Raw genomic sequence first — 25,945 nt, forward strand, 5'->3', positions numbered from 1 at the left:
CACCTCAAAGTTGGTGACTTTACAATCCTGTTAAGGAAAAAAGAGGAATTTTGCCTCCCCACCTGGAAAGCCTATGGGGGTCATTACAACCCTGGCAGTAGGGGGTTAAGGGGCTGGTAGAGCTGCCGGCCCAGTTAACCCCCTACCACCTCATTATGAGGTCTCCTTGCGGGACCCGCTAAGGACGCCAGGTAAAACCAGGCATCCTTATCGGGTCCCGCGAGCAGACCAGGGTGCAAACAACGGGCCCCTCATTAACGAGCCTGTTCGGGGCTCAAATGGGAATGGGGATGTACCGGGTTCCTTGAATGAGGAAATACTGGGCCCTCCAAGGTTGGAATGGCCCGGTATTTCCCAATTCAGGGAACCCGGACCCGGTACCCGGTATGGGGGTAGCCATGCCGCAAACAGTGGCATGGCTACCTCCATAGTCGTAATGAGGCGCTATGTCTTCTCCTCCTCCAGTCCAGGATCTTCTGGCCCCAACTTGCTCCTTCACAAGAATAGCTGGCTGTAGATCTTGCAGACTTAATTTCCAGATGCTCACGACTGTATGCCCACATTGCTCTGGATCTTCCTCTCGATCTTCATCTTGGAGGGAAGAGAAAGTATCTCACCCATGGCTATAGTCCCGTAAATAATTCTTCCAGAACGGAAGGAAAGTAGCTCGACAATGCCGACAATCGACTAGAACACTCATTGCAGGGATGGGTAAGCTGCTCACAAAGTTTCAGTGAGCAGAATCTTGCCAAGCCTAGACATTTTGCTAAACAAGGTGTATTCATGAATCAGGGCAAAGACAAGGAATTGTTATTTTGGAGAGCCGTTTTCTATTTGTTTTCTATTTGTTAGAAGAGTGGCATTCAGCACAAAAAGGCCTGGTCAGAAGTGAACTGCTTTGTTTATACAGAAGGACTGCAGTGTTCTAGTTCAAGGTTATTTGGCTCTCTTTGTGGACTCTCTCACAATAACACTAATGCAATGTTCGTGAACACTTGTGTGACTGCACTTGCAATTACTGAACAGGACATTGCAATTACATGATAGCGTAGGCCTATGAGTAGGAAATGCCACATTAAGCATGGACAGACATGGAAATGACATGTCACACTCCATGAGCCATACACCAAACCATGGAGGCATCATGGGAATAAGAGTGAAGAGAAAAAGAACATGTAAAAAATTACAGAATACTTAAAATGTGTTCACTCATCTTTACTACATACCAGATATCAAAATATAAATATGTTCTTCTGAAGAAGAGCCGATTGCAGAGTATCCTGGTCAGCAGACAATCCTCTGTCCCTGATGGTCACTGATGAATCAGAGACGGGTAGATGTATTTCACTAGAAAAGTTACAAACAGTTTTCTTCTGTTATTCAGGGTACCTTTATTTCTACATTGAACAAGTGTGATACTACTTGTCACGACAAAATAAAAAAGATGTTCAGGGTGAACCCAGCTGCAAGCATGTAGAACACGTGTGATTCCCAAGCACATGCTTCCAAAAAAGTGAAACATACTTTTCAATGGATTAAAGGAACACACTGTATTCATCAGCCAGTGTGTAATGGAGCAGAGCATTCCAGCAGGGCTTGAAGCTCCTTTAGCCAATCAGGTGTTCTTTCCAGTAGGTCTTGGGCCGATGTCAGTGCTCTGCTTGATGCTCCTATGAAGGTCTGTGTGGTGCTAGTGATGTGTGTTTCCATATCTAGGAGGCATGCCAGTCTCAGTGACAGTGGGGGGATCTTAAGAGGTGATAGCTTCGCTTCAGGCTGATTGAGTAGAAGGAAACTGCAACAGCTCACCATGTTTGAAACAGTGATCAAGCTGGCAATTCCCACAGGTCACCATAGCATGTCCCGCTGAACTGTATGATAGGTAGCAGTAGAGCTTTACTACTGAAGGTTTCCATTGGAATTGCACTCAACCTGCACTTGGTTGAGTTAGACTTCTGTTCACATGGGCTGATCTTGAAAATGTCCTGGCATCCTGTATGGGGTGTTCCCACACAGTTCTTCAGGGAATACAGGTCTACAGTGTAATATCACACGTCATGTAGGTATAACTATAGGGCAACTCATAGATGGTTTATATCTATTGCTCCACTACTTGACGCATGGTTCCTGCAATTGCTCACACATAGAGGTGCTTTCTGCTGACACAGGATAATCAGGATCCCATGCAGTGTCCATGAAAATAATTCTCTGCCTCACACCGAAACTCCATAAAATATCTTCTTGAGTACACTCAGCATAGTGTAGGTGGACTCTGAAATACCCTTTCCCTGTGCTTGTCTTGATAGATTCAGATCTGTCAGCTGCTCTGGCCATGGTTTGATAGACCAGACTGGAACACCTCTAGAGAGGCTGTGATATTCAGAAGGTCCAATATTTCTTGTTGTGCATTCTGCAACATTTCCAAGTCCTCTTGGGTGATATGCACCATAGCCACTACCATATCTCTTCGGCTTGTAGATTCCCTGTTGTAATACAATGAAGTTGTCATTGGCCGCAAGAATGCTCATCTCAATTGGCAGTCTAGCCAGACTTTGGCTGCTCCAGACAGTTTTCTTCCAGGCAAGTTCAGCTTCTTCAGCCTCCCTTTTGTTCCTAGCCCTTTCTAGGTGACCTATACTGTCTAGGATTGCTGACCAATTACCTGACCTTCTCCATGTGTCTATCACACTTGCAGCCTCATGTAAATGTGCTTGCTTTACCATTAGTTGTCATGATTTGCCTATGGAACTGGCATAGTTCAAACCCATTGCCCATACTTACACATGGTTCTCAGCAGAATTAAAGGCTCTCCACAACATCAAAAGAGTTGTGGAAACTAGCTGGAGAAAAGCCCAACTCTCTCTACTAAAGACACATTCTCAGCAGCAGCCTCCACCTACAAATCTTAAACGACAAAAAAGAGATTGTTAACCTGAGAATACACAATGCCAAATCTGGCAGGAAAGAATTATTCTCCATACTAAGAGAACTCGAATCACCATTGCTACCCACAGAGGACTGCATTAAGGACAAAGTCTGGTGCAACAATATCCAACTAGCCCTCTCTAACAAAATTGCCCTTCTACAAGCTAAGATCGAGTCTAAAAAAGCCAACCTCGCCGCCAAAGACCTCCTTAATAGCAAGAAGAGCCTCAGCACTCCCGACTGCCCCCCTTTCCACTTCTCCCCAGTCACTGAGGAGGAAGTAGTAAAGATGATCACCAGCCTCAAACCCTCCAACTGCAAAGGTGACTTGTGCCACCGCCTCTGTCAACAAGGATGGAGCCAAAGATCTAGCTCCTCTTATCACCTCACTGATCAATTCTTCTGTCAAGAACTCAGTAGTTCCCAACAACCTCAAAGAAGCGTGGGTCCTCCCCCTTCTTAAAAAAAACCAATCTAGACCCTAACATGCCCACAAATTATAGACCCATCACAACGGTCCCCTTTCTACTCAAAATACTAGACAGAGTGGCTTACCTCCAAATACAACAACATTTGGAAGACAATAACCTCCTAGGCTTGCGACAATCCGGCTTTAGACCAAGGCATGGGACCGAAACTGCCCTCCAGGATTTAAAAATCCAAATGGACGAAGCCAAAGACAAGGCCAATCTGGCCATTTTGCTCCTGTTGGATCTCTCCGCTGCCTTTGATCTGGTTGACCACCAGATCCTCACAAAACACCTCTCTTCGGCTAATGCATTCTCTCAGAATGCCACCAATTGGATTCAGTAATTCTTGGCTGAGAGGTCAACTAGGGTCTTCGCCCCCTCAGCGGCTGCTGATCCTGTCCCAATCCAATGGGGAGTTCCCCAAGGTTCCTGCATCTCTCCCACACTTTACAACATCTTCACTAAGCTTCTCTTCGACCGTCTTGACGATCTGGGTGTCAGTTACACTAATTACGTAGATGACTATCAGGTCCTCATCACACTCAGCGGATGCTATGAAGATGTTGCAAAGCTCAACAAAATTTACTTAGAAATTCAAGCCTGGATGGCCACACACAGCCTTTGCCTTAACGAGGATAAGACGGAACTGCTTATAGTAAGCTCCCAGGCCCGCCTTAATAAATTGGACACCAGGTACCAATCTTTCACCATTGACGGCAACTTTATAAAAGTCTCCAAAGAGGTCAAAACTCTAGGTGTGTATCTCGACTCCACCCTATCGCTGAAAAAACAAATAAATGCCACCAACTCATCTACCACCTATACCAACAAACTTATAAATGCCTGCAGGCCATTTTTATCCTCCTCCAGCTGTCTTACCTTATCCATAGCGCTGATATTATCCATACTAGACTATTGTAATACACTCTTCCTGGGCACCACGACTAAAAATCTGAACAGACTCCAGATTTTACAAAACAATGCCTTAAGATGCGCTCTCAACCTCCCACGTAAGGCCCACATCTCCACGGCCAGTAAGGAAGTCCACTGGCTCCCCATCCGAGACAGAATTAAATTAAGAACCCTTGTCAGTACACACAAATGCCTGTCACTGACCGCCCCACGCTATCTATCTGACAGATTCTCTAGACACAGCACTTTCAGACCTACTAGAACACCCTACTTGCACCAACTAAAGATTCCCAAATTCAACCTAAAAACAGCAGGAGGTTCCAGTTGCACTGTTCTTTTGCGGCTCAATGTTGGAATGCACTCCCTTTAGTAATCAGGTCGGAAGCTTCCTTTTGGCCATTCAGAGCCATGGTGAAATCATGGCTCGCTGTCTAACACAATGCTACTTACATACCTACCAACTATGCTTCTCCACTCCGTTAATCAGTACCGTATGACTTAACTTATATTTTGAACTGGACCACCATGTAACCCGGTCCTTCCTTTCTATTGTACTTGCATCATGTCACCCACTGCATTCCTCTATGTACCACCGAATGTATGTACCCCTTTTGCGCAATGTTATGTAACGTTGTTGTCCACAAGATTATGCACCCAGCTACCTGAGGGTTTGGCCGTGCTCTACAAATGAGCAAACTATACTAAACTAAACTAAACTAAATTAAACTAAACTAAACTAATAGGGTTGTGTAATGTGAAGCCCATGCTGTGTAAACTCCTGCACTTAAACCTTTGCCTCTTTTATGTCATTCATTACCTTGTAAGAGGATTCAATTCAACACTACAGCTAAGTCAATGCCTAGTCTGGGATACTGAATGGAAACCCTTATTGATATATCTTTATGTCCAGTTCATGCGTTCTGGATGACTACCCCTATATAACACCCCTCTCTCGGAATCCCCCTGACCCCACTGAGCCAAGAAATAGTTCTGTTTTGCAAGTTTAAAGGTTTATTTGATAATTTAAACAATATATATATATATCACGCTTTATAATAAATTAATAATTGAATATCACACTGAATCTGAGCAGTTATCAATAATGGATAGTCTGGCACTAGCACACTTGTGAATAGGAACAGAAGAAGAAGGTAGTAGAGAATGCTTTATATAAGTTCAGATGGATGTAATGTTGAATGAAAAATGCACTACAGAAAATACTCAATATGATTTCAACAAAACAATGTAATCACTTTTCTCTGGCAATCCCCTCCCCCCTTTATGCAATGCAAGGAAATGGAAGGAAAGCACACAGTTCTCAGAAATGCAATCAAATGTAATTCAGTTCACCCCAGCAAGCTTAGAGTACAGATCGGAGTTTTAAACACAGGCCCAAAATGCTTTTATATGTGCTGGCAATGAAGTGAAAAATATGCTAAAATGCTTTTAATTCCCCCTAGAGGTTCAGGGTGACTGGTATCTAGTTAATATTAGTCCAGAATCACTCTGCAATGATTCAGGGATGATTGGCAGGTTAAACAAATTTTTAGCAAGGAAAGCAAAAAAAGACTGCTGTTTTCAAACGTGGCGAAATTTGCAAATCGCGGCAAAATTCGCGAGTGCGTTTTTCGAGATTACAGAGGAACTACCGTTTTGGGGTCCTAGGACAGCCTAGGATCTCAGCTTCCAGATGAAAGTTACTGCAAGTCTCTAGGACAAACGGTCACGGAGATATGAGCGATATGGTAAAGGTCGTTTTTCAGATTTGAAATTTTAAAGTTCAAAAAGACAAGTGACAGCTAGCAACTAGAAAATGACAGGTGACAGTTAGCAACTAGAAAATGACAGGTGACAGTTAGGAGGCAGTTCTACTTAGATTAAAATAGATTGAATTATATTATTTTAACTAAGAGATTGGTTCTACACAGTTCTGCTAGGTACTCACAATATATTTTTGAAATAAATGGGCCTCGCCACGGATCTGGTCAGGTTTTAGACTGGACTCTGGTCTGGTCTCGGCACTTCACAGTGATCTGGGTCAGCTCTCTGGTTCTGCTAACAGCGGTCTGGGTCAGCTCTGCTCTGCCTCTGGTTCTGGATATTGATAGATTTGAAGTCTCTATGTTGGCTCTCTGAAGGTTGATGGAGGTAAAGTATGGATTTTTCCGGCAGAGCGTCCCGCAGCAAATGGATTTGAAGGTCCCTATCTGTCCTGACTGTCCGCTTTTATGTGTTTTGAAAGTGGGTGTGTGTGCAGCATCACTAGGCTCTACCCCTCTCCACTTGTCATTGGCCACTTCATCCTCTTCCCCTTGATTGGGGGAATGAAATGAAGTGTCATCATGATAAGGTCTGTTTATGGTACAGAGAACCCACCCCTGTCAAATTACACACAATCTATATTTTGACCCAAAAGACATATTTCATAGCTACACAGTGGTTTGAAATTACATGCACCCATCATGCATTTACTGATGGTAGCCCCTGTTCAAATCTGCTCTTCCTGGGAGCTTGCATTCAGAAATGGCGACATTTGTACTTTTTAACTGGTTTCGCAATATCGGACATTACCCCAAATTTACACACATGTGCGCAAGGAGTATGGACATTACTTGATGAAGTGTCAGATCTTTAACATGCATACATTTTAAGTAATACCCTCTTAACTGCTAGCTTGCCCCCAGATCATGCCACCGGTTCTAAAAACCTCTCAAAATGTGGGCAGAAAAATCACAAGAATTATGGTATCATTTAAATAATTTTCACAAGTCCGTACTATGAGTTATTCATCTTTTTCTAAAACCATATTCTGGCTACAGGGGTGTGTCTTTTCAGGTCACATGGTACAGAAACCAGTCTTTCCACTTTCTTCAAGCTCAGCCTCTGTCTCCAGTTTCTCCCCCTCCCAGTTTCTGCCAAGAGGAAGCCATTTTTATTGCCCCTGCAATAAACCATCTGCCTGGGCACTGGAAGGCCCATTGTTCAAGAGGAAGCCATTTATGGCCCCCATAATAAAACATTTGCCTGGGTCAGGACAGGGCTTTGTTCAATTTCCTGCAGAGCCCAGGTAATTCAATCAGAGAAGTGTCATATCCCTTTTGGTGGGAGCAGCAAAAGGGCAGCTAGGCCTGGGAACACAGCTGTTGTACAAGTCTCAACTCCTGTCGGGGGTAGCTGGTGGGCAGAATTCAGTTCCTTAAGCCAGGCCCCAGCTAATGTCACTTTTTGTTACCCAGTTTAAGTCAAGACAATGTTTACATATGCAGCTAGAATGCTGATTCTAAGTTTAAAACTATGACATTTAAACAATTGCAACCTATGTGACACTCAAAAGTAGGTCACTCATTTCTTTTAAACATTAGATTTTTAGTGTCTTTCAGTCCAAATTTACTTAAACTGCTGAAATCCACAGCTCAGCCAGTCTTGTTATAAACCTTCAAGTCACTTCACAATATAACTTTACATTGGATCCACCTCTCAGTAAGTCTTTCTTTGGCCTGCCTTGGGTTCATCTATTCAGTTTTACACAAAAAAGTCTGGTGGTTTTAAAACGCCGGCTTTCTGATAGTAGTGAGTACTGGTAATGCAACCATTTTTGGGATTTAAGAAAATAAATTCCCCAAAATTCTAGGTTGCTTTTGGCAATCAGCATTGCCATTCCCAATGGTTTCAGACTACTGTGTGGGTAGTCCAATGGTGGTTTTAGGCAGTGCCCTTCTGTGCCCATAACATCGGCAAAAATGAGTGGCAGCTTATTCTTCATGCATTTCCCTGTGCATTTTCTGGGAAGCTCTGGCCATCATGATGTTTTCAATGCCAGTACTGCACAGTTTTGAGGTAGGGCTTGGATGCATGGATAAAAACATCCCACAAGCCCCCCTCTTGCGATGGCCATTCTGTTTCACTGATGGGACTCGCAAGACCTGGGATGTTTCCTCATCTTCTTCCAATAGATGGCACAGTTCAGCATCTTTTCCTCCATCCAGTCGGATCGATCGGTTCTCCTCGCCGGTCCTGATGGGAGTATTGGGCGGTACACTGGGCCCCCTTGCGTCATCCTCCCAGTCTCCGGATCATCCTCCTTGGCCGGTCTCCAGGTTTTCTTTCTCCTAGGACGACAAAGGAAGAGCGGCAATACCTATTCATAGACATTTTTCCCCCACCACTGATATAGTGGGGTGGCATATATATTTTAGAACTCAACAGATATGAACATGCACATTTTTTTTTTATTAAGAGACAGGAACACATAAACTTGAGAAACACAGAATTTGATAGGCGATATGTAGGATATTTTAAATTAGAACTGAATTAATCAGAGACAGTACCCTCTAGGATTCCAGAGGATTCCTCCAGTTGTTGCAGAGTGTGCCGGGGATGGCAACACTTCAACTGGTTAATGTGGACCCACTTGTCTTCCCCCTCTGCCGAACCGCCTTTGGGGATGCGGATCTTGTAGGCCACAGGGGAGATTTTGTCTATAATCTCAAAGGGTCCCTTCCATGTAGGCAAAAATTTTCGCTGTTTGGCCTGGTTCCTTTGGAAATTGTATAGATAGACCCGGTCCCCCACCTGATATTCCTTCCTGGAAGTCTTCAGGTCATAGTGGGTCTTCATGCTATCAGCTGATCTTTCTAGATTCCGCTGAGCATAAGCAAAAGCATGTTGAAGGTGTTTCCTTAAATTCTCCACATAAGGGCAAGAAGTGTACACCAGGAAGTTCCCCCCATGCCGGGTAAAAATCCTGTCTGGTGTTGTATTGTCATCACTGTCACTGTCAAAGCAGTCCTTGGGGATTGGCCCTAACAGTTCATTACCTAAATCTATGGAAAAATGTCGGTCATCAACCGCCATTCCAATAATGGTGCCTGCGGCTAGAGTAATACTCTTCAAGTCGCTGTTATCCACCTCTATTAGAATGGTGTCATGTTCTATGTTGACTAATGGAGTTGGGTTTACCCCCAACCCTTGCTGTTGGAGAGAAGCGTTTAGATGTATGTAAGCATCATGGTTTTACAAATATTGTCCTCTTTTAACTTTCACTTCCAGGGAGAATTGTCGGGTCCTTTCTGGGATGGTGACTTCCTCTTTGATCTGAATTTCAACTGCATAAGGTAGCAATTGAGCTGACCTAAATGCTTTTTCTGGATCATCAAAGCCCATGGGATTATCCGCTAATCGGGACCAAGCTTTGAAGTTTATTAGGTCCAAACTAATGGCAAAGCGATTGAGAATGTCACTGCCTAAGTAAAAGGCGGCAGGGACGTCTCGCACGACCCAACAATTGTGGACTATGCTCTTGTTGCCAATGGAGATTTTGAGCATACACCTGCTTGGCAGGAGCTGTTTGGAATTAGGTGCTTCCAGGTCCATTTCCCATTTGTCTATCAGTTTGAATGTGGGAATGGCTGGATCTTTTGGGAGTTGGCGGAACATGGCTTCGCTGATGAAGCTCTTACCGTTGTTCACACACACTCGAACGAGAACAGAGTCCTTCCCATCATTTAATTGGACAGGGATGAACAACTGCTCTCCAATTTGCTGAATATCAGCCAGGCTCTGAGCTGATTTCACATCTTTCTGGACTATAGGAGTGGGAGTTTCTGATTGTGGATTAGTAAAGAATCTCAGAGTGTTTCCTTCCAGCGTGGAGTACCACTTTAGACTGGAAGGAAGGTTGATTTTCAGAAATAGAGAGGACCCTCCACCACCAGTCTCTTGTCCTACTGCTATTACTGTCACGTCTGGAATTTGGCTATTCTGGAAGTGAAATTCTACTTGGTCAGATTTTTGTTCAACCATGTGGCAGGTGCCGTTTAAACTAACATGGTTGACACTCTGTTTTAATTTTATGGGTCGGCTAGTCTGGGTCCAGAGGACCTTGTTTACGCAGTCTATTAAGGGTGACAACCTCCTCAGGAGATCATTCCCCAGTAAACAAGTGGTGCCCTCTGGAGTCACTACTATGACTGGGTGTTTTAACTTGTGTCGCCCGATCTTAATGTCCAAGTCTGCAGTCCCCTCAATGGGAATTTCCTTCCCGTCAAAGTTCTGCAGTTGTCCAGGAAGAGAGGTGAGAGGAATTTGGTCCCCTTCCTGCATTCAGTTCATCAAAGGCCCTTCTGGACAGAAGGGTAGCTTGAGATCCCGTGTCCACCAGCGCTGAAATCGTACCCTGCCCCTGTACTTGTACCGGGGCATAATATCTTCCCTCCTTCTCCTCAAGGGGGCACAGATAATGCACATTTTTGGACAACTGATGGGCTAACTTTCTGGTTTTGGACATCGCTAGCGAAGAGATTTGGGCAGAATTCTGTGGAGAGCCTTGGGAATCTGAAAGAAAAAGTTGGCAACTGGAGATCAGAGCCATTGTGGGTTCCCCTGGCTCCAGTTCTGGGCTGCCCCCCCCTTTTTGGAGGCAGTCACCAGGATGGGTTTGAACCAGGGGATTTTCTTGCTGTTGGTTCTGGGATGAGATGGTGGGCGGCGGTAGCTCAGTCTCCACATCTCCCCAGTCTGGATTTGCATCCCTAGGGACCCATTTTTCTTTGGGAGGAGTTCCCCCCTCTCTGAAGGAGAAGATCCTTTTCCCAGGATCCTCTGAGGATCCCTCTCCCTCAAATTGGAAGATCTGTACCTCCTCCTCAAACTGAGTCTGTTTGGGTCTTTTGTTTCTCCTACCCCCCCTCTGCTCCTTAGGAGGCAGACTTTCAGGGGCAGGAGATTTTGTTTCCGGTTCCTGGGTTTCCAGGGGCTGTTTACAAGTGAGGAAGGAAGCTTCCTCCAAGGCTTTACACCCCCCTTCCCCTTGTGCCTCCTCCCTGGGAACCGGTGAGTTATCGGGGTGCTGCCCCCGTCATTGTTCTGGAGCACCAGGTCCAGAGTTGGGTGCGTTCTGCGCCGGCATGCCGATCTGAGGGTTCTGCTGAGCCCTCAGTATGTGACCCAGATCCCGCGCCATGTTTTGAACCTGGCGCTCTAACTGGGAAACCCGCTCAGGCTGATACAGGGCCCTGTTTTCTCCCCTGGGCTGATCCCGGGAAGGGTAGCTATCCCTTCTTTGGTAGTACCCCTGGTTGGGAAGATTTGGATACCCCTCCACCCTTGGCCTCCCCTCTCCCGGATCCGGTTGTCTGGGCTCAGGGAATTGGGGAAAGTAGGGTGGAGGATTTTGGGGCTGGAAGTTGGGTGGATACCTGGGGAAGAAGTTCTGCCCAGGGTTTGGTGAGTTTCTGCCCTCCTGTGAGAAGTTGGGAGGGAAGTTCCCTGGGTTAGGTGCTTGGCTGGATCCCCCCCCTTGGGCTGGAGGAGTCCACACATAACCCAGGATGGGTCAATTTCCCTTGTAACGGGGACTTACATAGTCAGGAGAGCGAGGTGCCCCATTTGTGGGGCTGCCTCCCTGGCTCCCTGTCTGTGACTGGCCCGAGGACCTTCTGGGCCTAGCATTATTAGGTGCAGGTAGGTTTTTAGGCCCCCCCATCTCCAAATCTAAAACGGGGGTGACCTTTACCTCTGCCACCTTGGCAGCAGCAGGGGTGTTGTTGGCTTTGGGGTTTTTGGGCGCATTATTTTTATTTTCTATTGGCTTCTGCACCTCATAGATCCGGGTCGCCTGTTCAATGACCCAGTCTAAAGATCTTTTCTCGTGAAAATCCCTCACGAGCTGGGTCATTATGTATTTGGGCAAGGCATGGAAAAACGTATTAATAAATTCTCTGCTATCCGTGCGCACCCTTCTTGTGGTCTGTGCAAAAGCACGCTTTAACTCCTGCACAAATTCTTGTGGGGCCTGATCCTCCCCACATTGTAAATTGTAGGCTGCCTTGCGAGCCTCTTGAGGATTTCTATGAGTAGAAAAATGTTTCAAGATGGCCGCCTTATAGGTGGACCATCTTAAATGATTTTGGTCCTCCAGCCCCGCAAAGAAACTGGAGTATTCCGGGGAGAAGGTCCACTTTACATATTGAATACAGCTTTGGTTGTCCTTCAAATGGAAAGTCTCCATCATTTGCTCAAACAACTCTAAGTGCTCCCAAACAGAATACTTGGCGTTCTTATGATAAGGCGTGATGACGCTCCTGATTGCCTTAATCTGTTTCAATGGGTCCTTAATCAAGGCCCTTTTTGCCTTATTGGCCTTTTTGGTTCGGGTAACCCTTGTCCATTCATCTTCTGACTCAGAGGCACTGCTCCCAGAGGTTCCCGTCTGTTCTTCCAGGTTTTCCCGGATTCTGCGAGCCTGGGAATGGCTGGCAGAATGTGGGGACCTGGTCTCCTGTGTCCTGTACCGCTCAGAGGAGTCTTCAGATCCCTCCTTGCTGCCAGGATTTGATGGGTACCCCCCCACTGACCTAACTGGGCAGAGGTTTTCAGGATGCCCTTAATGGGCCTACTCTCCTGGGGTTCCCCATCAAATTGCACTGTGCTTGGGTGCCCATACCCGGATGCCCGCCCCTCCATTCCTGGGTGGTACTGGCCTATGAGCCCCATGCTTCTGGCTGGATAGTAATCTGCCATCCCTGTGGCCCTGTGCTCATGTGCGCCAGGGGACATGGGGGTGGCAGAGTCCAGGGACTGAGAGAAATAAAGGCCTCTGGTACTAGGGCTCCTGGGGTTATGCTCAGGAGTTTCTCTTTCCCAGCGAACCTCATCTCTATCCGCCCCTGCTCCCTGTTGCAATGCAAGAGCCTGCGCCTTCAGTTCCTCAGTTAAGGCCTTACTAGACTCTATCAGTCTCTCCTGCATCGCTACCTGTTTTTGGAGCCTATCATTGTGCTGGCAGAGAGCCTCATTCTCTCTCTGCGTTTCCTGATTGGTCCTGGAGCACTGGGCCAGTCTTTGCTGCAGGAGGGTTACCTCCTGAGCTGTGTCCCTATTGTCCTGCTCCTTTCTTGCCAGAGCATCCTCCACCCTCCTGGTGTGCTCTAGCAAGTCCTGGTGTTCTTTTTGGAGGTCACCCAGTCCCTGGTGGGCCAGGTGATTTTCTTCCATTTTTCTCCTTAAGTGGCAGACTTCCTGGCCTAAGGTGTCCCTTTCCTGACCAAGAGCTTGAATTTGTGACGCCAGGTTGTCCCTTTGCCTTTGGAAGGCACCAGCTTTCTGGCGCTCCTGATCAAACTCTGCCTGGGTATCCAGGTCTTTCAGGATCAGTTTATTGCTCTCCTCTCTGTCTAGTTGGATTTGCAGGGTGGCTACCTGCTCTGTGCATGCCCTGTTGAAATTGATCTGTTGCTCCAGCTTTTTCTGGCTCTGCAGTAGGGAGTCCAAACTGTCTTGGCGTTCCTTCTGCAAAGCCAGAATTCTGGAATCCTGGTCTGTCTTTTCCTGTTGCAGTATATCCATGTCCTTCTTTATTTTAATGATGTGCTGTCTACTCTCATTTTCTGACTCCTGGCTCCCCTGCAGCCTCTGCTCAGAAGAGACCAGGTCAGATTGGACCTTCTCTAACGCCATCTGTCGCTTATTCGCCAGATCTTGGCTTTCAGTACATCTATCCTGCATGTCTCCCATATATAGGTACAGGTATGCCGCTATCCTAACCATCTTGTCTTGTTCATCCTTAGCTTTAGGAGCCATGTATAGTTCACTCAGGGCCACATGTAAGGGACCCTGATCTCTCCATATATCTGACCCTGTTTCCGTGACCTGTTGCGTGATGGCCTGCAACCAGACCATGCGGTCCTGGTGAGTCCACTCACCTCTCACAAATAACTTATGTAAGAAGTGCTCTCTGGCTATTTTCATGTCTACTAAGGTTGTCATTCTAGAGATTGGTCTCTGTCCTGACTTACAGAAATTAGTATTTTATTTTTGCAAAACAGACCTTTTTCTTAGAGCGTTCCTTTGAGGAGTGCTTTACAGCGTAACACAGCGTGGTGATCCGACCGGATATGTGTATCTGGTCAGCTGGCACACTGTATTAATCTGCACAAATGGTAGGTCTAACCCAAACGTCCCGCTCGAGCCCCCAACTTGTAAGAGGATTCAATTCAACACTACAGCTAAGTCAATGCCTAGTCTGGGATACTGAATGGAAACCCTTATTGATATATCTTTATGTCCAGTTCATGCGTTCTGGATGACTACCCCTATATAACACCCCTCTCTCGGAATCCCCCTGACCCCACTGAGCCAAGAAGTAGTTCTGTTTTGCAAGTTTAAAGGTTTATTTGATAATTTAAACAATATATATATATATATCATGCTTTATAATAAATTAATAATTGAATTTCACACTGAATCTGAGCAGTTATCAATAATGGATAGTCTGGCACTAGCACACTTGTGAATAGGAACAGAAGAAGAAGGTGGTAGAGAATGCTTTATATAAGTTCAGATGGATGTAATGTTGAATGAAAAATGCACTACAGAAAATACTCAATATGATTTCAACAAAACAATGTAATCACTTTTCTCTGGCAATCCCCTCCCCCCTTTATGCAATGCAAGGAAATGGAAGGAAAGCACACAGTTCTCAGAAATGCAATCAAATGTAATTCAGTTCACCCCAGCAAGCTTAGAGTACAGATCGGAGTTTTAAACACAGGCCCAAAATGCTTTTATATGTGCTGGCAATGAAGTGAAAAATATGCAGATGAAAGTTACTGCAAGTCTCTAGGACAAACGGTCACGGAGATATGAGCGATATGGTAAAGGTCGTTTTTCAGATTTGAAATTTTAAAGTTCAAAAAGACAAGTGACAGCTAGCAACTAGAAAATGACAGGTGACAGTTAGCAACTAGAAAATGACAGGTGACAGTTAGCAACTCGAAAATGACAGGTGACAGTTAGGAGGCAGTTCTACTTAGATTAAAATAGATTGAATTATATTATTTTAACTAAGAGATTGGTTCTACACAGTTCTGCTAGGTACTCACAATATATTTTTGAAATAAATGGGCCTCGCCACGGATCTGGTCAGGTTTTAGACTGGACTCTGGTCTGGTCTCGGCACTTCACAGTGATCTGGGTCAGCTCTCTGGTTCTGCTAACAGCGGTCTGGGTCAGCTCTGCTCTGCCTCTGGTTCTGGATATTGATAGATTTGAAGTCTCTATGTTGGCTCTCTGAAGGTTGATGGAGGTAAAGTATGGATTTTCCCGGCAGAGCGTCCCGCAGCAAATGGATTTGAAGGTCCCTATCTGTCCTGACTGTCCGCTTTTATGTGTTTTGAAAGTGGGTGTGTGTGCAGCATCACTAGGCTCTACCCCTCCTCATTTGTCATTGGCCACTTCATCCCCTTCCCCTTGATTGGGGGAATGAAATGAAGTGTCATCATGATAAGGTCTGTTTATGGTACAGAGAACCCACCCCTGTCAAATTACACACAATCTATATTTTGACCCAAAAGACATATTTCATAGCTACACAGTAGTTTGAAATTACATGCACCCATCATGCATTTACTGATGGTAGCCCCTGTTCAAATCTGCTCTTCCTGGGAGCTTGCATTCAGAAATGGCGACATTTGCACTTTTTAACCGGTTTCGCAATATTGGACATTACCCCAAATTTACACACATGTGCGCAAGGAGTATGGACATTACTTGATGAAGTGTCAGATTTTTAACATGCATACATTTTAAGTAATACCCTCTTAACTGCTAGCTTGCCCCCAGATCATGCCACCGGTTCTAAAAACCTCTCAAAATGCGGGCAGAAAAATCACAAGAATTATGGTATCATTTAAATAATTTTCACAAGTCCGTACTATGAGTTATTCATCTTTTTCTAAAACCATATTCTGGCTACAGGGGTGTGTCTTTTCAGGTCACATGGTACAGAAACCAGTCTTTCCACTTTCTTCAAGCTCAGCCTCTGTCTCCAGTTTCTCCCCCTCCCAGTTTCTGCGAAGAGGAAGCCATTTTTATTGCCCCTGCAATAAACCATCTGCCTGGGCCCTGGAAGGCCCATTGTTCAAGAGGAAGCCATTTATGGCCCCCATAATAAAACATTTGCCTGGGTCAGGACAGGGCTTTGTTCAATTTCCTGCAGAGCCCAGGTAATTCAATCAGAGAAGTGTCATATCCCTTTTGGTGGGAGCAGCAAAAGGGCAGCTAGGCCTGGGAACACAGCTGTTGTGCAAGTCTCAACTCCTGTCGGGGGTAGCTGGTGGGCAGAATTCAGTTCCTTAAGCCAGGCCCCAGCTAATGTCACTTTTTGTTACCCAGTTTAAGTCAAGACAATGTTTACATATGCAGCTAGAATGCTGATTCTAAGTTCAAAACTATGACATTTAAACAATTGCAACCTATGTGACACTCAAAAGTAGGTCACTCATTTCTTTTAAACATTAGATTTTTAGTGTCTTTCAGTCCAAATTTACTTAAACTGCATGAAATCCACAGCTCAGCCAGTCTTGTTATAAACCTTCAAGTCACTTCAGAATATAACTTTACATTGGATCCACCTCTCAGTAAGTCTTTCTTTGGCCTGCCTTGGGTTCATCTATTCAGTTTTACACAAAAAAGTCTGGTGGTTTTAAAACGCCGGCTTTCTGATAGTGGTGAGTACTGGTAATGCAACCATTTTTGGGATTTAAGAAAATAAATTCCCCAAAATTCTAGGTTGCTTTTGGCAATCAGCATTGCCATTCCCAATGGTTTCAGACTACTGTGTGGGTAGTCCAATGGTGGTTTTAGGCAGTGCCCTTCTGTGCCCATAACATCGGCAAAAATGAGTGGCAGCTTATTCTTCATGCATTTCCCTGTGCATTTTCTGGGAAGCTCTGGCCATCATGATGTTTTCAATGCCAGTACTGCACAGTTTTGAGGTAGGGCTTGGATGCATGGATAAAAACATCCCACAACCTCCATGATTAAAGTGTGATGGAATGCCTGAGACATTTCTAATAAGCTTATTTATTTTATTTATTTGTATGTAGTTGCATTTTTAAAGCGCTCACACATCCCGAGGGCATGGAGGCGCTGTTACAGAAATATGTCTCTTAGTTGAGTATTTATAACACGCTTAATAGCCATAAGCGCGGACCCGTGGATCAAACCTGTGTTGCTTCGTGTCCGTCTTGTTTCCAGGGCGCGCACGTTGCCGCTGAGCTATCCTCCCGGGACAATTTGCATTTCGTTATTACTGTTCATCTGTTGAGTTGTCCACCAATAGTAACAACCTTGGCCTCCAAATCTGGATACAGGGATAAACGGTATGATGTACATATTACCACAAAATGAGCGTGATCGAGGAAAAAGATCAAATGTGGATGTCTGCATGTTACATCTAGAGTGTCAGTTCTATGTGCTTGCCAAGATTCACCCCCATGTAATGTTAAGAGTGACTCTCCCTGATTCATGGATTATTTGCACCGAAAAAAACGGGATTTGTGCACCATTCTGCCCGCAAATGCCTGTTTAACAAATGGGGTTTTGCTGGCAGAATGGCGCACAAATCCCGTTTTTTTCAGTGCAAATATTCCATGAATCAGGGCAACTGTGTCTTGCCATGTTTTCTCTGTCATTGAGGTATAGCATGTTTTATCATACACAACATTTCTAGACCACATAATCTGGCAATCTGTAGGCAGTGGGGGAAATATACCCATTGTGGGCTTTTAGCCCTCCCTTCACCTGACCCTGGTACAGAGCAGAGCAGTGCTCACTAGTAGAAAATTTTTCACAAAACAGATATGGTCTGTAATGTGATATAGTATTAGATCATCTTTAGGATCTAACAGTGCTCCCAGAGCTCCCAGAGAACATTCTTCTTTCTTGGATTTCAACAGGTCCTTATAGGTTTCAGTGATGTGCATCTTGGGGGGGGGGTCACTAGCCTAGATTCATATATCACAGTGCATGTACCTTGAGTTGTATAATAGGCTCACTGTAGGGTTTATACTAGCGTTTCCAGAATTGACCTAACCCCATCTACATCAGCCTGTTCCACTTATGTTTTGGGTGTAGTGTATATGCTGTATCTTGGGTTGAAATGTTCAACTGTCGGCTGATCATTGGGATCTCCATTGGGATTAAACAATGTCCTTAAGTCAATAAGACAGAAACAGTGAGAAGGCTTATCCACAGCAAAGTGTGAAACAGGATAACCGTGCCACCAAAAAGATTGCCCTTTGTGTGCACTTTGGATGGTACAAAAAAAAGTCCCTCAGATGATCTTGTGCTTGGCTCTGTTTCTATCCTTGTTTCTGGCTCGACAAGTCCTGTAAAATAGACATATTTTAATGGGTTTCATAGGTTTCTGGAGCTATTTTTAACTTCACACTCTCATATATTCTTGCCTGCTTGTCAGGTTGTTCTAGAAAGAGTCTCCTCCCTCGGGAACAGTTACCTAACCATCTGGAGCTGTCTTAAGGTGGTCGATGGACACTTGGCAAGTACCTTTCTTAGGAGGCAGGGCTTGTAAGACTGCTGTTCTTAAGCCAATACATGTCAATCCCTTCACAGGAGGTCAGTAGTGCAATCCAAGTGCTTCTTTGGCATGGTCCTCTCCAGGTTGTAGTCCCCAGATTTCAAGATAGAATATGACTTGTCTGTGACTAGATGATGTAGTGTTTGTTCACCCCTGATGGAGTCTCTTAGCAGATTAAAGAAAAGTAGCTGGTCTGGCCTGGTGAGAGAACTGCAAGAACATAGGAGATCCAAACAGCACCTCATAAGGCATTTTACCCTCACATAGAGAAAGCTGAGGTAGATTAGGTATCCTACGTTGCACTATAGGGACATGACTCACGCAATTACCACCAGGGAAAGGATGCATTTAGTCAAGACTTGCTTTACTATCCCATTGGCTCTCTCTATGACACCATTAGCTTGTTGGCTAAATGGGATATAGAATTGCAGAATACAGCTCCAGCTTGAAAGGGCGTCTTTTAAGGCTTTGCCCATTTGCGGCTTGGTGCAGTGTTAGTGCTGCCATATCTACTTTTCTGACCTCTTTACAATGAGATTTCTTCTGGAGAATTAGCCAAGCGAAACTAGCTCACAAGTTCACCATGACCAACACATAGTTGGACTTGTTGACGGGTGTCTGTGATATGATATGATATGATATAATATGGCATTTGTAACACGCCTATACACAAGTGTTTCAAGGCGCGATGAGGCGGGGGGAACAAGGGGAGACAGACAACGATCCTACTAGGCCAGGTGTCATTCAGATCGCGCAAGGGTAGAGGGGAAGGGAAATTGCAAGGGAGAAGTGGAGAGGGGAGAGTGCAGTACATGGTTAATAGCATACAGGATAAATAACAAGGGCGAGCTAGTGGCAAGTGCGAGATAAGTGCAGACAAGTGCTGGGAAGGGGGGCTGTAGGGATACAGACACAGTCCCGCAGCGCAGGGGGTAGCCAGGGAGGCAGTGCAGGGGAGAGTGGCTGGGCCAAAGACCGGGAACGGTGAGTGGCCCAGTTGCAGATTCAGTGCAGTTTCAGAAGTTTAGCAGGTTAGAGGGGGAGAGAAAGCAGAGGCAAAGAGGAAGGTTTTGAGGTGCTTCCGGAACCGGAGATGGTTCTCCTCAAGTTTCAGGGAGGCAGGAAGGCTGCTCCAGAGGGAGGCCCCTGCAGCAGAGAGAGATCTGCCCCCAACTCGTTGCTTCGAGAAGCAGCTGACCCTGAGGGAGTTGGAGGTGGATGAGCGAAGAGCTCGAGAAGGAAGATATTTAGGAAGAGAAAGTTGAAGGTATTTTGGTCCAAGGTGCTATATGGTCCATGTACATGCATCCAAAAGGCACTGTTGCCCTTGTTAGTGCTTACTGTTGTCCGAAGACATATGGAGACATTTTCTATTTTTGTTATTAGTGTGTTGTATTTATGTATTTATTTCATACTAATAATGTATTTGTTTTAAGTTCAAATAATGAACTTTTACAAAATGATTTCATTTTTCATTGTTACATTCATCATCATACACATTTATCAGCTCTAATCAATACTTCATCATTAAATAGCTTAACCTCTGCTACATCGCAGCTCTACCACTGCATCTCAATAAATATCACTTGATCATTCATCATTTAAACATTAAAAATACTAAAATGCCAATATTTTTAAATAATCACTTGCTTAGATGCACTTTTACAACTTGAAGGTAAACAATGTAATCTGCTATAGTGCATTTATATTTTGTTTTTTAATAATGAGTTGGAATCGGTGCAGAGTCGTGTGAGTTCACTGTGTTACAGACTGTGGAGTCTGATTACCATTATCATTGTTGAAGGAGGAGTCACTTGGTTAAAGACTCACTCACCCAGCGGAGCGGCACAGAGCCGGTGCAGAGTCTTGTGAGTCTTTGGTAGCTTTGGGAGGCTGTGAGAAGAGATCCCCACTTCAAAGATGGAGCGTGATAAGGACTGCAGCTGGGAGAAGCAACAGCCGCTGACACGATTGCAATTACGGCGGGGGGCGGCCAAAGCGGGAGGATATAGCAAGCTAAAGCCGGACCATACGAGGTCTTCAGTGTCTCAAGTAAGAAAATCTTCTAGTACAAACAGTTGCTTTTCTTTTTCAACAAGTGACTTTAAATGTGCCCCTTATGCTAATGAAGTGGTCGAAGCAGAGAAACCACAAATAATTATAGTCGAGATCGAAAATATGCGTGCCCCTGCTACAGCAGTTAGCTGTGAGACGCCAACAGTTAGCTGTGAGATGCTATTTAGAAAAACAGTAGAAACACAGAGACAAACACAAATACAATTTACCGCGGAGTTGAGCGAGCAGAGCACGCTGAGCTTGTGTGATGATTTGGAGTCCTAGAATTGTGGTTGCTCCCCCCCGACGGGCTGCTGCAACAGCGGGAGATGGGTTATTCCCTGCCTGCGTGTGTTGGAATGGTGGGCCGGCCCAAAGGGTGAAAATGTTGCCCTATTACCAACCATGCTGCCCGACCGTAGGCTGAATCACCTCACATCGGCAAACACAGGTTCCTGGATTGAGAGGGCAAACAGGCGTGATGTTGGTGTACACCAGCACAATACACTGGCGGTGTCCCTTGGAGAATGCCCGCCCATTTCCATAGAGGCAGGGGGCAGGGCATTGGTATTGGGATTGTGCAAGTCTAGTAAAGCATTAACACTAACATAGTGGAAAGCAAGAGATTGAATGAGCCCGTCGAAAATGAAACGCAACGTGTTGCTGTGATGCACAATAACACTGAGTGTACTACGGCCAAAGCAGAGTCTGGCATTCAAAGTAGTCTAACTCAGGAGCTCGGGTGCAGTGAAGACATACTTTAAAATGGCAGCCTTGTGTTGGATTATAATCTAAAATCTAATGGTTCAAATGAAACCACAAATCATTTGAAGACCGATGACGTTTACAGCATGAGTGCAAGTCCTAAAGAAAGAAGAAATTCTTTAGCAGTAGTCAATAAACTCCTTCAAGACTTAAGTCACATGAATAGTGCGTTAAACAGCCATGCACTGAATAATACAAATCAGACTGAAAACAATAGAAAGCAAGATTCAGTGCATATCACACTCATGTCAGGAGAAGTACAATCTACAAATAACTTCACATGGACGGGCAACAAGTGGCCGGCTGGCGCCCAAAAAAGAAGATGCATTGATAGCAGCCTATCACCACCTGTTAACTGCTCGCAACAGAGAAATAATCACCAGCAATACTCAGTGAATGAGGGTTATGAGAATTTACACTCGAGAAAAAACATGTCAAAAATCATTAAAGGAGGATCAACGAGGACCCCGATGGTGTTAAAGACCCATGAGTCCACTTCTGAAGAATCATCGTCTGATTCCTCATTTATTGAACGTGAATATCCTAAAATCAGGTTGGATTGGGCGCCAGGGAAAAAAACAAGAACAGATAATACTGGGCCTGTCACCACTGACGTTGTAAAGAAAGCTATACAAGAATCTCAGACGTTTTTAATGTCGACCTTGACTATTTCACCTGCACCGCTCTTAAAAGTATACAAGCAGATGAATGATAACATAAAAGATCCGGTAACGCTATCAGCATTAATGAATACTAAAATGGTAAGCACTGAAAATGAATGTGACTCCTTTAAATTGAAAACATGGGAGGGCAATAAAAGAATAGAGCTGTCTCTCAAGGAGCTTTCGGATCAAAAACGAAACAACAGCGAAGATAAGAAATTACTCTCTGAAGTTGCCAGAGAAGCTCTGGGTCTTCTTAAACATAATCAGATCACTTATTGGAAGGAGAATTTGAGAGCTCCTACTGAACTCCAACCATAAGCTAACTCAAACAGCTCCACGATAAAAGCAACTCAGACACAAGCGGAAGTAATTGCTCGCAACAACCCTGAACTTTTTTGCCAAGTCACATATCAATATACAACAAACACAATCAGCTGATAAAGGAGTGCGTGGTGGAGCCATGAAACATGTAGAGAAAATAAGAAATATAAATGCCTCAGAGAAACAACAAGAGTGTGATATCACAAAAGTAGTGGCCAAGGATTTGAGGCCGACCCCTACTAAAAGCCCAGTTCCATGTCCCATAAGGTGACCAACTATGATTTAACCTTGCCTAAGCCATACACTTCAGCTAATGGCGAAGGATTAATTGGAAATCCGGAGATCTCTGAAATCATCAAGAATTCAACAAGTGATATAAATTATGCCATGTTTCAAACAAAAAAGAAAGCAATGACAAGCTGCCACAAACAAAACAAAAATCAAATAATAAAAAAGAACAGAAACATTACTAATTCGAGAACATTTTTAAGAAATATAAAATCTGTAAATGTTTTTGTGAACTCTAAACGATCAAAGAACTTTACAGAAAAAAGCCAAGATGTAGTGATGTCTCAAAGCAGCAGTCCGATTTGGAAAGCACCTGAGGAGCCCCCTCGTACAGATGACATTTTGGCTGAACTATTCAATTCATCAACTTAATTGATGGTGCTGACCAACAAGATGACAGCAAAGAGGAATCCAATGAGGCAGATCAAAGTGCAAATAATGATCTCCATATTGGGGGTGTGCCTCTGACGTTGGAAACTAATGCACCTCGAGCACAAGAATAGCTTAGAGTGTGCCAACTTTTTCTCCCATCCGCTGGCCCCAAAGTGACATCTGTGGAAACAATGAAAACAACTTTTCTGACCCTGATTGAGAAAAGGCTCAGATCAGTTGTGCAACATTCTAAAGCTGAAAAGCCGAAAGATCCGCCATTGAAATCAAGAGGTGCCGGCCCGGTTGAGGCTGCCACGTGATAGAGATGGAACCTATTCCTTCAAAAGACAAGGAGAAGAGGTGGCGCCCCTCATTGAGAGTGCATCAAGACACCAAAACGCAAACTGGAGCAAGGCACCCAAACGTTCAAAGTTTACTGAGCTTCATACTAAACCATCTAAATACCAACTGATCCTTGAATGGATCTTAGCCATCAGAGATGGTCTGACTCTCAAGAGAAATAATTTGCTTCGACTCTTACATCACGTCCCTTCTTTGAGAACTATTGAGTCTATTGACATCTGAACTGTCAAATGTATAGATGAACCTCATGACAACAGAGTAAGATTACACATAGATGCACAAATCTACTGATAGATGCGGTACCAGTGCTGCTTTCACTAGGCTTTGACATTTTGAAGAGAGTGAAGATAATAAAATCAGTAGCTCGGTCAAAGAACAGCACCTGTCAGAGCCTGTTGGCTTATCTCAAAAATACAGAACAAAAGACCTGCATCTAGATCATTCTATTATGAGTGAAGAAGATGTTATAAGTGCCAACCATGGAGAAATAGCTTCTTCTAGTAACAACAAAAATCTTTTATAAGAAGCACAAGTTGGAGAAACCATTAGGATCACCATTAAGCACAATCCTAAGCCCACAGGAGTAGATAAAAGACCAAATAATGAAGCAAACCAAACAGCAACCACAAGTAATTGAAACTGGCTGGCAGAAACACTGAGCGGTCACAATGAGAGTTAATGCCAAGAGGAGCAAAAAGATTCCAGCCGTAACATCGCTTCATGGAACACAAGAGGCTTCATTCATCTCTTTAATGAATCCTCAAATTGGCTTAACTGTCTAGATATATTGTGCTTACAAGAAACTTAGATGGAAACTTGCACAATTTCAGATGAGTTTGAAATACCTTTAAACCCAGCAATAACGAGACAAAAGGGACGGCCCTCCATTGGACTATTGACACTTGTAACAAAGGCTTTGGGCCTCAGAACTATCTGCTCAAAGAACATTAGTCCCTTTATACAAAATACAGTGATCGAATTAAAGGGCAATCGAAAAGAGGTCTTCTTTCGGATGTATCTAATTAATGTATATTGGCAACATAAAACAGCAGGCACAACAAGGTTCATGGATGCAGTGACCGATCTGATTGATGAAATCAGTACTGATGAAGTATCGCCAAACATAATTCTGTGTGGAGATTTGAATCTAAAGTGTATAAATTGCAGTGCCTTACAGTGGAATTTTGGTATTGAATTATTTGCTTAAAGCTCATGTCTTGACGTTTATTTTGTAACAAATACTCCTGATATATAGCACCCTTACATATTTGTTTATATCATGAGTAAAGTGTTATTGGAGATGAGATGTCTCTCTTACCTGTGCAGGTCACTCCAGCAAGCCTCCCTGTAGGGCAGATGTTGTGTTCCAGACCTCCTTGTGCACAGTTCCATAGACCAGCCTCATCTCCCATGCAATGTACATTATTCATCAGGACTGGCAAGGAACTGGTGCCGAATGTTGAATTGTATGTGCATCTTTCCACAAATCCACAGCTGAGATATCTGCAGACAACTGAGGCGTCCTTCTGATCCCAGGAATCATCGCACACTGTCCCCCACATTCCGTTGATTCTGACCTCTACTCTCCCAGAGCACAGTGAAGGTCCATTCACTAATCTGATATCATTAGGACCTGTCAAGAGAGAAGCAATAAGGAATGACAGTAAACCTTGCCACAAATACAACTCATTCATTGGAACTTCACCTTGTGTTACAATTCTGCAGTTGCTTAATTTTGCCCTCGAACAGTTCACTAATATCCTTTTCTTTCCAATTCAATTTCAATCTATAGCAGTCAGTTCCACACCACAGAGCATGTTCTGCGACTCTGGCGCCCCTTGCGTATGGACGATGCCACCTCCACCTCCAAATGGAAGTCGAATGTGGTGGACACAGCTGACTCAGAATGTTCTCAATCAATAAATCAAAGCAATGATACATCAGGAATACATATGCATTTATTAATATTTAATTCAGAAACATTATTATGATTCCAGGGGATTCAGAACATTCCAATAACAGTTAGTAGCCACCGCTGAACCCTGGCATTGCCATTAGTGTATTCAATGGCTCTTAGAATATGGTATTTTATTCATCATACACAATGCAATGGTGTGTAAATGTACACATGTATACATTACATGGCCACGGTAGTTATGGTTAAGTTGCTGTTTCCACAGGAAGAGCACTTTTTTGGGTGCCTTATAACTTTGCTCCCACTGGACAAATCCTCACCAATCCTTGCAAAAAAAAGTATATGGGCCACTCTGAATTTCTTTGCAAAGTTTGGTGATGTTTGGTGCTGGGGGGGAAAAGTTATAGGGGGAGTTCCAAAACGTCTTTTTTCCCCATAGACTGAATGGGGGAAAATCTTTGCGCAAGGCTACAGGCCAGACCTCTGCACGGATTTTCACGAAATTTGCGGCAGGGGC

The 25,945-nt window shown here is 44.3% G+C and overlaps 1 protein-coding gene across 1 annotated transcript in view; it reads right to left on the minus strand.

Moving 5' to 3' along the window:
- The window catches only part of LOC138498428 (CD5 antigen-like), a 111,745-nt gene that overhangs the window by 50,026 nt on the left and 35,774 nt on the right, over positions 1 to 25,945 (minus strand). The window contains exon 5 of the mRNA XM_069622184.1: positions 24,832 to 25,146. Coding sequence (XP_069478285.1) covers positions 24,832 to 25,146 — 315 coding nt within the window. The remainder of the gene's footprint in view (positions 1 to 24,831; positions 25,147 to 25,945) is intronic.

This window comes from Ambystoma mexicanum, chromosome 5q (genome assembly GCF_040938575.1).
Source record: "Ambystoma mexicanum isolate Mex_15411 chromosome 5q, UKY_AmexF1_1, whole genome shotgun sequence".
NCBI classification, from domain to species: Eukaryota; Metazoa; Chordata; class Amphibia; order Caudata; family Ambystomatidae; genus Ambystoma; species Ambystoma mexicanum.